Source organism: Maniola jurtina, chromosome 17 (genome assembly GCF_905333055.1).
Source record: "Maniola jurtina chromosome 17, ilManJurt1.1, whole genome shotgun sequence".
Classification (NCBI taxonomy): Eukaryota; Metazoa; Arthropoda; class Insecta; order Lepidoptera; family Nymphalidae; genus Maniola; species Maniola jurtina.
Window position 1 is genome coordinate 9195975 of NC_060045.1, and position 17511 is coordinate 9213485.

The following is a 17511-nucleotide window of genomic DNA, read 5'->3' on the forward strand; positions in this document are numbered from 1 at the left end:
TTAAGTGGGGAAACCTTCGAACAGCTTGAACTTGGACAGAAATATAAATACTTAGGAGTTCAGGAATCAGGAAAAATAGAACATAATGCTATTAGAGAGCAAATAACAAAAGAATATTTCAAAAGAGTTAAAAAGCTACTAAATACACATCTTAATTCACGAAACCTGATAAAAGGTATAAATACATATGCTATTCCAATCTTAATCTATTCATTCGGCATAATAAATTACAAAAATAGTGATCTCAAGAAAATAGATGTTAAAACAAGAAAAATGTTAGCAATGAAAAAGGCACATATGCAGAAAGCAGACGTTGAAAGGCTATACCTACCGGTAACAGAAGGAGGAAGAGGGCTTATAAATGTAGAGTTCATGTATAAGTCACAGATAGTGAAATATAAACAATATTTAAATGAAGAAAGCGATTACCTTATTAAAGCAATAGTACAACACGATACACATAGGGATAAATACTCAATAATGAAGGAAGCACAAGAGATAGAAAGAGAGTTACATTTACAACAAAAAAATATACATACGAATAAAGAGATTAAGGACGCAATAATAAAAAGACACAATGAAGCATGGCGAAGTAAACAGTTACATGGCCAATTTCCTAAGAAAGTACTAGATCAGGCTAATTTATACAAGGAACTTTCATTTAAGTGGATGAAAAGGCAACAGATATCTCCAAGCATTGAGGCCTCAATATTTGCCATACAGGATCAAGCCGTCATGACGCGACAACATCAACGCGACATACTAAAAGAACCAGTAGATGGAAAATGTCGCCTATGTGCAACCAAAGATGAAACCACGCAGCACATTATTTCAGGGTGTGAAAAATTGGCAGGGACCTATTATGTCAAAAGGCATAATAATCTTGTACAATACGTCTACTGGTGTCTGGCCAAAAAACACAATTTTGAAGTCTCCAACCTGTGGTGGAAAGAAATTCTCACCCAACCGCAAGTTATAGAAAACGCAACCGCAAAAATCTTATGGGAAATGCCAGTTCAAACTGATGTCACCGTAACTCATAACAGACCCGATTTAATTTACATAGATAAAAATAAAAACCGAACATTTTTAATAGATATAACAGTTCCATCAGATTATAATATAGGGCCTAAAGAAATAGAGAAGTTAAGTAAGTACCATCTTTTAAAAGCCGAAGTCAGTCGTTTGTGGAATACACAAGCGACAGTAATTCCAATTGTAATAGGTGCGACGGGTGTAGTAGCTAGGAGCATTAGAAAATATATAGATATATTAGATACCAACATCGACATAAGTATTCTTCAAAAACAAGCAGCAATACACACTTCAATTATAATATCCAAAGTGCTAGGAGATACTGTTTTTGTTCACAACACACAGCCGGAACAACATACGCTACGTGATAATATCGCAAATTAAGAATATGTATGTGTATATGTATGTAAGAATGTGTAAGAGTATATAAATTGTAATTAATAATAAAAAAAAAAAAAAAAAAAAAAAAAAAAAAAAAAAAAAAAAAAAAAAAAAAATATGTGTAGTAGCGTAGGTTTTATAATTTAAATATGGTATTATGTATGTATGTGTATGAGTATATAAATAGTAAAAAAATAAAAAAAATAAATAAATAAATAAAGTTGTAGTAGTAGCGTAGGTTTTATAATTTAAACATGGGGACATAAATACCTTTTTTCCTGCGTGTGGCGGGACGGGGTATTTATTTGAACCGACCAAGATAGTCGAGAGAGGAAAACATGTCAAATACGAATAAATATAATATATATAAAATATAATAAAATACTCTATTGTAATGATAGGTAATACTGCTTCACTCTGTATTTGAATGAATGTACTGAGCGGCAATTCACTCTAATATTCTCAGGAAGTGAGTTCCAAAGATGGGTGGCTAGTACGGTGAAAGATTTGCTGTAGAAGACTGTGTTACAATGGGGAGTGACGAGAGGATTTTTTGAGACACAAGACCGCATAGGCCTAGTAGGAGGGAGCGAGAATTGAAATCGCTCTCGCAGATAACCAGGGGAAGAGGTATTGAGAACATTGTATAGAACAGTCAAAATATGCAAATTGTGGCGAAAGCGAATAGGGAGCCATTTAAGCTGACGACGGTAGTCGGAAATGTGATCGAATTTGCGCAGTCCATATATAAAACGTATGCACAGATTCTGAAGCCGATCGAGTTTGTCAAGTAGCTCCTCAGTGGCGTCTAAGTAGCACACATCAGCATAGTCGAGAATTGGAAGCAACAGAGAATGTGTTAGCATGATTTTGGTACGTAGCGGAAGAAAATTCTGCAGTCTCTTCAAGGAATGGATCGAATAATGCAAACGTTTACTAAGCTGATTTATATGTGCTGCCCAAGCGAGGTTGCCATCCAATGTCAACCCTAGGTTTTTTGCTGTGAATGTGTAAGCAACGGGTGTGCCATCATAAGAAACCAAAGGCAAATCATTGAAGTTAATACGATTTCTTAGCGGCCTACTTCCAATAATCATAACCTGAGATTTATTAGGGTTAACTAATAAACCAAAAGAGTCAGCCCAATTTTTGATGGCAACTAGATCTGCGTTCAAAGCAGTTATCTCTGTATCCAAGTCTGACAATGTTGCATGCCTATAGAGCTGCAGATCGTCTGCATATAGGTGGTAGTTAGAAGTAAGAATTTTGGTGATTTCATTGATGAAAATTGAGAAGAGAAGAGGGGATAGTACACCGCCTTGAGGTACACCAGTAGAGAGGCAAGCCCAGTCAGAGTTAGCCTCTTCAGAGTGCACCCTCTGCAGGCGACCATGAAGATAGGAGTGAAACCAGTCAATCGCAGAGGAGGATATGTTAAGAGAACGAAGGATACCAAGAAGGATATCAAAGTCAACTGAGTTAAATGCGTTACTAAAATCCAACAAGGCGATAATAGTCACTTGTTTGTTATCCATTGCATAACGAATGTCATCAGTGACTTTGAGTAACGCTGTAACGGTGCTGTGCGAGGGTCGAAAACCTGATTGGAGGGGACTCAGCAGATTGTTCTTAAAGAGATACGTTGATAATTGTTTAAAAACAGCATTTTCAATAATCTTTGATAGGATAGGTAAAATCGAAATAGGACGAAACTGTGAGAGGGAATTAGGATTAGCAATTTTCGGTAGGGGAATAACATGGGCCTTTTTCCAGTCTGTGGGAAAGATCTTATGAGCCAGGGAGAAGTTTAATATGTGAGTAATAATAGGCACCAAAAGATCTAAAATGAGTAATATCATGTCACGGCTCAAGCCATCACTACCGACAGCTTTAGTTGAAATGGAAAGGATGTATTTCTTGACATCCTCCTCCGCAATTTCTTGGAAACAGAAAGTTTCGCACAAAGGTGGGGTAATGTTTGTTAACTTTTGAAGAGTTACAATTTTTTTAGAGTCAGAAACTAGAACAGGTGGGGAGGAAAAATGTGTGTTTAGTGCATTTATATCAACAGAGTCTACTAACGTACTATGAAATTTGCCCACACCTAGGGATTTAAGAAATCTCCATTTTTCGGATGTAGAAGCGTTATCTATGGAGGAATGGATATAGCGGCGCTTGGCATCCCTACACATCCTATTGCAGAGATTACGCAATTTCTTATAGGCTGCCACATTTTCGTCAGTCGGTGATTTTTTACATTTAGTCTTGGCCTTGTTACGTTTACACATTAGCTTCTTAATTGAGTCGGTCAGCCAAGGTGCAGGTAAATGCCTAATCCTGACAGGCCTCAGTGGAGCATGAGTATTATATAAGTTAATGAGAAGAGTTGTGAAAAGTTTTACTTTATTATCAATATCCAGTGCATTATAAACACAGGTCCAGTCAATTTCCGACGCATCTTTCCTTAAACACTCAATATTAATATTTTTGAAATTACGTTGCAAAATAACCTTATGCTTACGTTTTGGCGAGCGCACTTTATAGCGAAGATATAAAAGATCGTGGTAGGAGAAGGGAGCAGTGAGCTGACCATGCAAAAGAACGTTTTGAGGACACGAAGTAATTATCAAGTCTAGAAGAGAGGGAACAAAACTCGGGGCGAAGTGGGTTACTCTAAGATTGAGAAATATAGAGCGCACTGTGACTTTGTTTAGACTTAAGACACTATTAAATCGAGACAGCGTTATATTTCTGACATAAATCGGTCTCGTTTTAACTAAAACTTAAGTCTGAGCAAAGTCAAAGTTTGCTCAATAGATCTTAACCTGTAACTTAATATGTAAGTTACAAATATTTATATGAAACCATTAAAAGTTAACAGACAGATTAGCGATTGAGTCATAGGGCAAAGGACAGCTAGATTAACGGACAATCACATTTTTGTATCTATAATATAAGTAAAGATTGACCCAGTGGTCAAGACTATTTAATAGAGGGTTGTTTAAATAAAGGGAAAAGGGTTGTGTTACTTTTTGGCTTTTAGGTCGTTTTGGCGACTTGCCAGATTTGGTCGAGTGTCTTCTAACCTTCAAATATACAATTTTGTGAACTGTGTATAAAGTAGCGGCAGAAATCTTTTACTATCTGAAACCTAATACTGGAAAAACTCTTTCACTTAAAATATTCTTTGTTCAAATCAAATCCAAATATACCTACTTTTACTTTTTAACCCCCGACCCAAAAAGAGGGGTGTTATAAGTTTGACGTGTGTCTCTGTGTGTCTGTCTGTGGCATCATAGCTCCTAAATTAATGAACCGATTTCAATTAAGTTTTTTTGTTTGAAAGGTGGCTTGATCGAGAGTGTTCTTAGCTATAATCCAAGAAAATCGGCTCAGGCGTTTGAAAGTTATCAGCTGTTTTGTAGTTTCTGTAACCTTCACTTGTCGGGGGTGTTATAAATTTTTAATTTACACCCTACTTGAATATATTATGCGGGATCATCTATATTTATAATGGAAATCACTCACGATAGTTTAAACGCTAAAGTATGAGATTATATTTTCTTGTAGTAAAATATTTACTCTAGCAACGTAAAATTTAGTTTATGAGCGATTTTTGTAATATTATGTTTCAGCATAGTACAGAAGCTACAAGTCAAAGTTAACGTTAAAGTCAAACGAACGTCACGAGCATACAGAATGCTAACTTCATCAGCACCGTTATTTGGATAAGCAAGTTAACTACAAAACTCTACGGAGTATACAAAGCTTAAGTGCAGAACATTTTGTATAGCTGTAATTATACCTCAGTGAATTACTATTACTTATTCGTAGTGAAGGTTTTGCAACAACACAATTTATTTGTAACTAGGGGATGCCCGCGACTTCACCCGCGTGGATTTATTTTTTTAAATCCCGTAGGAACTCTTTGATTTTCCGGGATAAAAAGTAGCCTGTGTCCTTCCCCGGGATGTATCCCAAGTCTGTACCTTTCATTAAAATCGGTTCAGCGGTTGGGCCGTGAAAAGCACTCTTTCGCATTTATAATATTAGTATGGATCGTGGCAATGCAGCCCTACGAAAAAGTCTTTATAATTTTTACCCTCCCCTTTTTCTCAATTACTTATTACAGCTTTGCTTGTGAATGTATAAAAGACTTGAAAAATGTATAAAGCTTCCTTGGATTGTGTGGAACAGCGGATGAAATATTGGAATTTTTGTATTTTCATTTCATATGGTAAGAAAAAAGACTGACTTTTTCTGATTGAAAGAAAATATTGTGTTTATTTTTTTCACTGGTGTTTGTATTTTAATGTATACATAAGTGTAGTAGAGATTAGATCACATAGTTTTAGGACACAAGCGGTGGTCAAACAATTTTTGACAGTAAAGTTGTTCCATGAGTGTTTTAGCGAAAATCCTCTAGTTTGTCTATAAAATGACCAAAAATTCGCGGTTTTCAGACTTGTGCTACAAGACCTACCTACCTGCCAAATTTCGTGATTCTAGGTCAACGGGAAGTGTCCTATAGGTTTCTTGACAGACACGGCGGACGGACGGACGGACGGACAGACAGACAGACAGACAACAAAGTGATCCTATAAGGGTTCCGTTTTTCCTTTTGAGGTACTTACAAACGTACTGAGGTACTTAAAAAGCTTAATCGGGAGCTCCAGTGTAAAGTCAACCCCGTTTAAATTTCTGTATCTATCATCCACAATACAAGCTTAATGCCTGCGTGAACCGTTTCAGCACATGTATTACCTTCGTTATTGTTTTCAGATACGCGGCGGAGTTTAATAAAACCCAGTGACGTGAGGTTTACGCTGTTTATCGGAGCGACATGGGATATTGCCCGTAATAATTGCCTCGTCAGGTATTGTGACAATAGTACTATATTGTGTACTTAAACTAGAATAGAATAGAATTTATTTGCTAATTCAACAGATATTAAACACAATATACATTTATAGAAAGTCTTAAAATTTAACTTAGTATAAGTATCATGGTAACAAAATGGTCCAAACTCAGTTAAAATATGAAAACTGAAATGAAAATGAACATCTCACAACAAAAATAGTACAATTTGGCGGCCATATCCGCCGTGTTTCTGTGTGTGAGTGAAGTTTTTTGAAAATTGCACCGCTTACAGATTTTCAAAAAATTCACTCAAGCGAATCGAGAGCGGGCCACCTAGTTCTATAATCAAACAGGTAAAACTAATAAACGAAGGGAACTATAAGAACAGACATAATTTTAAACATCCTTTATCCATCCATTCAACATTGCTCACTTTTACATTGATTGAGCTAAATCGCTATGGAACTCCAGCGTAAATAATTTTTTCGATGAATAATAAATAATGATGGAAAATTGGATAAATGTCTTAGATTTTACGAATAAAACGCCGAAGCTTATGTAAAAAACAAGTTATTTATTCTGTTTCATCTTCGACAGTAAAAGCTCGACTGATGTCTCGACATAATTTAAGTAAGGAACCGGAATCATACTTCTTCGTTTCTTTTGTCTTTCTTTTTTGTGAAAAGGCCAATCTTTTGAATGATAAAATTAATTTAGAGTACGTCTAAGGATGATAGTAGATAGATCGACGGCCTCCTTGTCGCAGTGGTAAGTGGGTTTCGAATTTTATAATTTCTAAATTTCTGGTCTGGTCTAGTGAGAGGGTTCGGCCGTGGCTAGTTACCACCCTGCCGTGCCGTGCCGTGCCGTGCCGATGCCGTCTAGAAACCAAAGGCGTATGGGCTTAATGAAAACTGCGATACCCCGTCCAGGTTAGACCGCTTTCATCTTAGACTGTATCATCACTTACCACCAGGTGAGATTGCAGTCCAGGGCTAACTTGTATCTGATATATAAAAAATATAGTTTCTTGCAGTTCTCCATGCAATTTGTTTGAGGTAATATAGTATACTTGCTATCCTATTAAGACCACTAAAAAAGTTTTACGCCAGTCGATATAAAGTTCGTTTATGGAAGAACTAGCTGATGTCCGCAAATTCGTCAGCTTAGCTTGATAACCTAAATGATTTTCGAAACTCCCTCGGAAACTTTTTAATTTTTCGGGACTAAAAGTAGCCTGTAAGCAAGCTATCTCTATGCCAAACGCCAAACTCGTCAACGGATGGGCAGTGAAAAGCTAGGAGACAAACAGACATACTTTCGCATTTAGGTATAATATTAGCTGTGATATTAGTATGGATGTGTCTGAAAATTTTTAGCTGAATTTCGTAAAAGAACATGTTTTATGTGGCGTAGCTTGCCGTAGCACTAAAAGAAGCGGTTAAACAAAAAAATATTCTTCAGAATGATTAAAACTGGAAGAGCCTAGAAATTTCATCTGACCCAAATTCAGAGAGTGAAGATTTATTGTTATAGGTTGGGATAATGAAAAACATAGGCAGCGTTTTACCGAGACGTCGGGATGGCGGCAAAAGGAATTCCCCTTAAGTGTTTGTAGCGTGCGAAGGGACGGACACTTAAGGGCTTGGAAAAACAAAACGCGCGGCGATAGCGCCGCAACAGCACAGCATAATATCACACACGTGTAAGATTTGAGAACCAAATAAGGCTAAGTGATAAACCAGGCAATTAATATATCCTCAGAATTGTGATATGACATTGGATGAGATCCATCATGCTAAATTGTCACATATTGATCGTGAATAGAATAGAATAGAATAGATTTTTATTTAAGCAGATTTTTACAAGTGCTTTTGGATCGTCAAAATAATTTATCATTGGTTCGGAATGCCGTGGTATAGCAAAGTCGTTCACGGCATAATAATCATGAATAATGCAGGTAACTACGTTAAACTGAAGCTGATATCAGTGAGCTTATGAGAATGCGTGTGCATTTGAGAACATATGAACGTTGACAGAATTCGAGCGTCGAAACACTAATCTAATTAAAATGATATAAATATTTAAGTCAAAAATTCAAACTTATTGATTTTAATTTTGCAAGGTTTCCGTTTGTTTAATTTTGCAAACGTATGGGCGAATGAAGTCTTCATACAAGGATCTAAAGATCCATTCTAATTTACCAATAAAAGTCTATCAACGTTGGTGACTTGTAAAATATCATGCTAACAATATTGATTTTTGTTTAGCTAACCCTAAACGAGGGGATATGCTTTTATACAGTTGCTTCTAAACGTATTACAACTTCAAGAGGCTACGTGTAACACGCTACCGCCACGCGTTGTGTATATTCGAGCCCTTAAGTGATTGTAGCGTGCGAAGGGGCCGCCATTTAAGGGATGAATTGCTGACATTGAGGAGAATTCTTTTTGTTTGACAAACTACTCTAAATAGGCTACGAATCCTGATAGGATTAGCTCGCTAAAATAGATTTATACAATAGATAAAACCGGTCAAGTGCGAATCTGACTCACACACGAAGAATTTCGTACCATCGTAAAAGAAGTACTTAACCCTTTTTATTTATTTTTAATGTATATGGCGGCCATTTTGAAATTGTAGTGGCAATAGAAATACACACTCTGTGAAAATTTCAACTCTCTCTACGACTACTTATTACGGTTCAAGAGAAACAACCCGCTGACAGACAGACGGATGGGCAGCGGAGGCTTAGAATTAATGTCCCGTTTGCACCCGTCGCGTGCGGAATCCTACAAAGGCAAGAAATAGGCTTTTTGCCAACAACGCTCTTGTTTGTGAGAAAACAAGATAATCAGACCCCTGAGTATAACTTTTCAAGTAAGCGGTAACTGTGCGATCTGCCAAAATTATCTGGAGACATCAAATGTTGTTTTCCGAAAGTTAAGGTAGAAATAAATCATAAGACGCGGCTTACAGGTATCTGGTTAATACTAATACACTGAACTGAGTACACCAAACTATTTGCTAGCTGAAGTGGCAATGGGCAGGCCATGCCTGTCGTAGAGGCGATGGCCGTTGGAACCGGAAAGTCCAGGAGTGGAGACCGCGTTTAAGCAAGCGTAGTGTGAGACGCCCTCCAGCACGATGCACCGACGATATAAAGCGGCTGGCGGGAAGTGGCTGGATGAGGAAGGCTGAGGACCTGGTGTGATGACGCTCTAGGGAAGGCCTATGTCCAACAGTGGACGTCCACAGGCTGATGATGATGATGATGACTGAACTGTGCACACTATCGGACGTAAGACGCGAACGTAATCTCGAGCGCTCTAACATTAGCGGACATCCGAGAGATATCTGGCCGGAGGACTGTGCATACCTATCCATCGTCTGAGCTGCGGGTGAGCAAAAACGACTTTTGCTCACTGGTTTTGGGCAGCAAACGCGCCCTATTTGAGCTAGAGAGGTGAAAAAATATTTTAAGTTCGAAAAGCTTTTCTCCTCGGCTTTGCTCATGTAAAATCAAGCTATTTATTAGTCTGATTTTGATCTAAAAAATTATGTCTATGTTTAATTATTTTATGCTTTTGAAAAGAGAAAGCCTCGTTTCTCCTTTGTATAAATTATCATGTAAGATAAGTAGGTAGGCTCGTAAGTAGAAAATCAACCTTTTTATGTCGAAAACGGATTACTTCAAAATAAAATATGTAAGTATATTTTATATCCAGAATTTAGACATTGATGTTTTCGTTTGTACATGGCGCAAATAAAACGTAAAAGATTTTGTCAAATAAATTGTACGATAAGTATACATACTATACTACTGAACAATTTCTTTCATCCCATCTTCGACGTCGTTACATCGCCTCGTTTAGCCCGCCTTATTTCAAAGATGCGTGTCAGGCAGCCTCCCATAAAACCCGCGTTATATATCATGACAATAACAATTGTTTTATCAAGTAGGGTGACAATTTGAATGGATCAGCATGCTGGTTTGCTAACGATGAGCCACCGAGATCATTTGACATTGAGGTTCTACATTGCTGCTGTACTGAGTGGTATTAAAATAACGTTTCATAGAAAACCTTCAATGAATTAAAAATAATTTCACCCATAGACAACTTCTTGGTGCCCGCAGGTTTGTGTCCGTGTGATAGTAAGTAAAATTTAACCAAAGTGAAACCAAACCACTTCCTGGTTAGCCCGCTTCCATCTTGTAGTGCATCATCACTTACCACTAGATGAGATTGCAGTCAAGGGCTTGTACTATTTGAATTAAAAAAAATTGTGCCAAAAGTGTCCCTATCTTGAAAAGTTTGAATTTCAGTTTTGAATATATATTCATTTATTATGTCCAATTCCAATTTGGCTCGATGACTCGGTCAAATAAAGTTGTGAAACATGACCCTTAGTATTTTATTTATACAAAAAACCTAAAAGATCATTGGACTAATAAATAAAATAAATCTTCCCAATGAATACCAGTATTTTATTCATTCAAACACTCAGTAGATAGAGCTAGGAAAATTGATGGACCTGAGATGGTGAGATCCAATCACTTACCAGCGTCTAACGTATACTGACACGCAACTATTAGGTACTGTCCCTTATCCCACTTTACAACATGAAACCGCGGTAGTTTGATTGAAATGTATTAAAGAACCCATCAAGTGCATATAGGAGTCACACAAAGGCGAAAGTTTGTGTGTATGTGTGTATGTATGTGTGTGTGTGTATGTGTGTGTGTAGGTATGTTTGTTACTCTTTCACCAAAAACTACTAAACGGATTTGGCTGAAATTTGAAATGGAGATAGATAATATCCTGGATTAGCAAATAGGCTTTTATCCCGAAAAATCAAATAGTTCCCACGGGATTTTGAAAAACCTAAATCCACGCGGACGAAGTCGCGGGCATCAGCTAGTAACACAATATGGCAGACACGATTTCCTTTTCTTACTTTTGACGCGTTATACTAGCTGTAATTTTTCATGTAATTTTTCAGAATCCCTTAGAAACTATTTAATTTTCCAGGTTAAAAAGTAGTTTGTGTTAATCCAGGGTATAATCTATGTCAATTCCATCGTCCAGTGGTTTTTGCGTGTAAAAGAGTACATACACACACACGCACACACGCACACACATAAGCACGCACGCACGCACATACGCGCATACAAATACATTGTGATTAACAACTTATAACTGTTACTTTGAAGCCTTGATACTGGTACGTTCTGTAACATTTCAAGAGATACAATTTTATCCAATCTGCCTATACAATGTACACAGCTAGTAGCTTCTACTTTACTGGCGTTTAAGCTCGATTTACGCGACTGATTTATTTACCCACGATTCAATTTACAAGTTTGTGTTCATACATCACTTAAACGGGCATGATCATTGCAATACTAGACTAGGTTTCACAGTTACTCGTAGACCGTGAAAAAATGTATTCTATGAATTTATCTACTTAATGAGAAAAAACGCTAGCGCGCTCGTCAGCGCTTTTTATACAAACGTAGTTTTGCTCTCATTTCAAAACTAAGCAATCAAATTCAATGTAGGTAATTACCTCTACATATTAGAGCCTCAATAGCTCAACCGGTAAAGGAGTGGACTGAAAACCGAAAGGTCGACGGTTCAAACCCCGCCCGTTGCACTATTGTCGTACCTACTCCTAGCACAAGCCTGACGCTTAGTTGGAGAGGAAAGGGGAATATTTAACATGGCTAATATTCTTTAAAAAAAAATTGTAGAAGCAAATATGTCTGTAGTTTGTTTTACCGAAAAAAATTAGTGGTTTCTTTCAAAGATTTGTAGAACCTTATATTATACTAGCTCATGCCCACGATTTCGTTTGCATGGACAAACCCCTTATGGGTTGAATTTTCAAAAATCCTTACTTCGCGGAGGCCTACGTCATAATAGCCGCATGTCCAGCCCGAACCATCCAGTAGTTTGAGTTTTACGTTGATAGATCAGTCAGTCAGTCATCTTTTCCTTTTATATATTATTTAGATTATAATCATATTTTTGAAATTTAATAATCTAAAGGAGAAAATGTTTCCAGAATATTCTAGAATGTTTATAAGCTATTATGTGCTGTGGTGCCGACGGCGCTTCAATAGTAATAGTATTAATGCCCACAAAACCTGTTCCATTTACGAAGTGGTTGAGTTAACAGTGATGGATAATGCCACTTTAAGCTGGATTTCGCTTGCAACGTAATCAGCTTTCATGTTTTTCTGTGTATTTTTTAAACGTAGCTTCTTAATGGGTGTTTGGGATGGGAAACGTAAAGTTAAAAGTGAAACAAACGAACACGGCGATGAAACGCGCCTCATTGGTTGGACAATGTGCTTATATTCATAAATGAGATAGACAATACGCTTTTTGTGATGTAAAAAAAAAAAAAAAACAGGTTATGAGACATAAGACAATCTGTTAAACATTCACATGTTTCATGTTTTTTGGTGGAAATCATTGATTTTGGAGCACCACCCTGAGGTGGAGACTATGGAATGGATACTTTGAAACGACTAAAAAGTCACCATGTTAGAGTGAACTAGAATGACAGAACTCTTGGTTTGATCATGAAACGACGATATTATGTCAAATATTTAGGCTTAGTACAAGTGTAAATTAAAAATTTATAACACCCCCGACAAGTGAAGGCTACAGTAACTAGAAAAGAGCTGATAACTTTCAAACGGCTGAACCGATTTTCTTGGATTTTAGCTAAGAACACTTTCGATCAAGCCACCTTTCAAACAAAAAGAAACTAAATTAAAATCGGTTCATTAGTTTAGGAGCTACGATGCCTCAGAAAAATACACAGATACACACGTCAAACTTATAACACACTTCTTTTTGGGTCGGGGGTTAAAAATAGGTCTACTTTAGGGCTACCTGCCTCAAATGTACTAACATTTGATGCCTGCCAGTGATGTCGAAACCTCGACGTTTTATTACAAGTTCCCTAACTGTCGAGAACTGTAACTTTATCGTGTACTGAAATATTGAAACAACTCTAAAAAAGTTTGCTATTTGTAAAGTTTAGTATTAATGGGAAAATAATGTACTAAAATTTTTAAATTAAAAGGTAAATTGGAACCCAATACCTCATACCCATAAACCGTCTACATTCCATCGTAGGTAAAAAGATTTCTTCCCGAGAATTTCTGTGCTAAGAATTTTCTAGAGGACGATTATCTACGAGGAATTTAGAAAATAGCGGGGATTACCTCGAGGGTCAGGTTATAGCGTGGCTAAAAGAAGATGGCCGCATATTACCCGCGAACTAAGCTCAGCATTCCGAATTTTCTCAAAAATAAAAGCACTTTTCTCGTTTTTCACTTGAGTCAGTTTTCAAGTTTCTTTTTTATTTATTTCAGTTGGGTTCAGTATGTCACGTCGTGCACATGATTAAGCCACAAGACTTGACCCAAAAAGTTTGCTAATTAATCGAGTTTATTAAGTAAATGTCTGCCGCGATAGTTCAGTGGTAAAAGAGATGAATCTTGTTTTTTTTCATATCTATTTATAAAAAATCTCTCTTCCAGAAAGGTCCTTACGTAGCAGTATTTGTTTGTCTTTCAATCAAGCTACAACGGAGCAACGGATAGTTGTGATTTTTGCATTGATATAGTTAAAAACCTGAAGAGTGAAATAGGCTACTTTTTATCCCGTTAAATCAAAGAGTTCCCACGGGATTAGACCTAAATCCACGCGGACAAAGTCGTGTCTGTAAGCTAGTAATCTATATGGTAAAAGACTAAATTTTTAACCTTTCCAAGTCATTTGCCCTTAAGTGCCTTCCAAGGGTTGGGTGCGTTAATAAATGGTGTTTAGTTTTAACCGAATAATTAGGACAAGTTTGCACACTAAAAGTTTTAATTGAAAGTGCCTAAATGCGTTGCCATTTACTGAAGTCACGCACATATACAAGCTACATATACATAGATGTGTTGAGTAAAGTGGCTATAAGGAAACACACAGAACCCTTATGAATTTCATTTAGCTCACAGTTTCGTATGACGAGTATGCAGAGTTTGGTGGTAGGTAGGTATACGCACTATGCTGTTTTCCGTTTCGAAAGCTTAAAAACTTATGAGGCCCTAGTAATAAAACTTTTTGAGTTTACGAACGTTTCCGGTAGTAACCACGACTAATTCAACTGAGTCGAAATATATCGGCAGTTAAAAACACCATATAAAGTGACTACAATAAGGTATAAAATGAGGTATTTTGTTTGGTAACTAAGAACAGTAATTTTGCTCAGAGGTTCCCTTTATAATATAGACAAGGATTAAGGCTGGATTTTTCGAAATTCCCAAGGGAGCCAAGCTGCGGCGGTAGGTTTGCGCCAACATAATATGTAGTATAGGTCTACTACCTATGTCATAATATAGAAGACCCTTTAAATTTTCAAATAATGCAATAATATTATTTCTTTGATTTTAATCTTATTTTAGTTCAATAAACTTTTACATGCAGCTTTTGAAGTCCTTCGTAAATAATATTAATAAAATGTACTGTACTTATATAACAAAATACTCAATTTTTACTCTTACAAGAAAAATAAGTAGTTCACAGTTGAACGCACTAAAGCTTTTGACCACTGATGTGAATAAAGAATAAGTGTTCAAAAGTTATTTGTAAAAAATATTGCTTCTCTCAAGATTTTTGGTTGAAACTTTGACGTAAGTTTTCTGAAATGTAACGAAAAAAAATAACGGATTCGGATCGGATGCAGTGCGTAATCGGCTTTAGGTATAAAATAATTTTGAAGTCAATTTCGCACACAATACAATTTTGTGCCGTTGTCATACATAGCATTATGAAACCCGCATGTTGGTTTATAGAGGTCAACACGAGGTCAATCTCGACCGCCAAATGACAACACATACTCGTATGTGGAAAATTATGACGTCATAATTCAAGTGGACATTCTCTCGTTAGCTATTGATTTGGTTCCACTGACCTTTTACTATAAGTACGCTGGACCTGCGACTGCCGGCTTGTCTTTGGATCGACTCGATTTTCGGTATTCTTAACCCCCGACCCAAAAAGAGGGGTGTTATAAGTTTGAAGTGTGTATCTGTGTATCTGTCTGTGGCATCGTAGCTCCTAAACTAATGAACCGATTTTGATTTAGTTCTTCATCAAGAGTGTTCTTAGCTATAATCCAAGAAAATCGGTTCAGCCGTTTGAAAGTTATCTGCTCTTTTCTAGTTACTGTAACCTTCACTTGTCGGGGGCGTTATAAATATTTAATTTACACTTGTCATCGATAGCATCAGTGAGCATCATGTGAGTGTGCTCGGAACTCAATGTTAGTGATAAGACATTTTATCAACATAGAGTCAACACCATACGAAGACCATTTGACATTAAAGTGTCAATTTTAATTTACCTGGGTACTCACTAGTGGGCCGGCGCTTTAAATCGATGGCACAATTCTTTCAGCGTACTTGGACGCCCATTTCAGTGTTTCGTTCTGAAATTTCATCGCACAAATAAAATAAATTGGTGTACCTAACTTTCTGAGAGTTCTAAATAACTGCCCTTTATATCATTTTCATTTATACATTTTCAAAACCCAAACCAATTGTTAAAATTTTGTCTTTCTTTGTTTTGTTTTGTTTGTTATGTTGTCTTTCACTTTGTCTGGACTACTGCTGGAAACGGCTGAACTAACTTTGATAGAAGTTTCTCCAGGAGGTAGAAGAACATGCATGAAATGATGGAGACTTTTTTATACTCCGGGAAAGGTTTAAACGCGATATTAAATAATCTAAATCCACAAGAACGAAATCGCAATCAAAAGAATTGATATCTACTCTGCGTCTAGTTTTTATTCATACTTAATCTTTTTCTGTATTACTCAAAAACCAATGAAAGCAAAAGTTAAAATTTTTATTTACAAGTGTAAATTAAAAATTTAAAACACCTCCGACAAGTGAATGTTACAGTAACTAGAAAAGAGCTGATAACTTTCAAACGGCTAAACCGATTTTCATGGATTAGGTATAGCTAAGAACACTCTCGATCAAGCCAGCTTTCAAACAAAAAAAAACTAAATTAAAATCGGTTCATTAGTTTAGGAGCTACGATGCCACAGACAGATACACAGATACATACGTTAACACCCCTATTTTTGGGTCGGGGGTTAAAAATAGCTTGTAATAAAGAAAATGATACGTCAGTAATTTTCATAATATTATTATCTTCATAAAGTTAAAATATTTTTAGCAGAAATGTATAAACCTTGTTCCACGTGAAAATAATTTCTGAGTGTAATTTAATTTAATAACCTTTACCTTTCATATTATAAAATGATACCAGCCTAGATGTGGTTAACTTTCAATGTAAAGGGAATGATATAAAGGGGATGCTTATAGTGAAAATGATGATGATAATGATAAAGACAATGATGATTACCAGCCTAAACGTCCATCTAATACTGATAAGCCACCAAACGAATATAAAACGAAGACGAAATTTAATTTCAACTTTAAAAGCGCTTAACTAAATTTCAAAGTAAACAAACGATTTGCCTCCAGAACCGGGACCGTGGAAAACAAATTAGATGACGTTTCACTAAATCCGTCGCACAGAGAGCTTACAGTTTTCCTCTACTCGTTGCCAGTGATTTTTTTTTTCTTGTCTAATGAGATGACTGGGCCTCATAAGAAACCTCAGAGTGATTCAGCGAGCGATGGAAATAGCTATGCTTGGAGTTACTCTACGTGATCAAATCAGAAATGAGGAAGCCGTAGGAGAACGAAATAACCATATGTTGGTTACTTTGGTTCTCCTTCGGCTCAGCTCTGCGGGTAGGTTATATATAGGTTTATTTGCTGGAGTCCTATCCTAAAACATAAATAAATTACATTTTAAAATTAATGTCTTATTATTTTAATATAGGTACTTACTATGATAAAATTATAGAGGGATTATGCAAATTCCATTCCATTCCATTCACTAAACACGGTCCTCCGCCTTTCTCATCCACCCGGTCCCCGCCACCTTCTTCAGGTCATCGGTCCAGCGGGCTGGAGGTCGTCCCACACTGCGCTATATCACACTAATATTATAAAGGCGAAAGTTTGTATGTGTGTGTGTGTGTGTATGTTTGTTACTCGTTCACGCAAAAACTACTGGACGGATTTGGCTGAAATTCGGAATGGTGATAGATAATATCTTGGATTAGCACATAGGCTACTTTTTATCC

At 36.6% G+C, this 17511-nt stretch overlaps 2 protein-coding genes across 8 annotated transcripts in view; one reads left to right on the plus strand and one right to left on the minus strand.

The window, feature by feature from the left end:
* The window catches only part of LOC123873499, a 227360-nt gene that overhangs the window by 190059 nt on the left and 19790 nt on the right, over positions 1–17511 (minus strand). The gene's annotated exons all lie outside the window — the stretch shown is intronic.
* Positions 256–1428, plus strand: LOC123873502. The gene has a single exon (XM_045918356.1). It carries the CDS (start codon positions 274–276, stop codon positions 1417–1419), a length of 1146 nt encoding a protein of 381 aa, XP_045774312.1. The 5' UTR covers positions 256–273; the 3' UTR covers positions 1420–1428.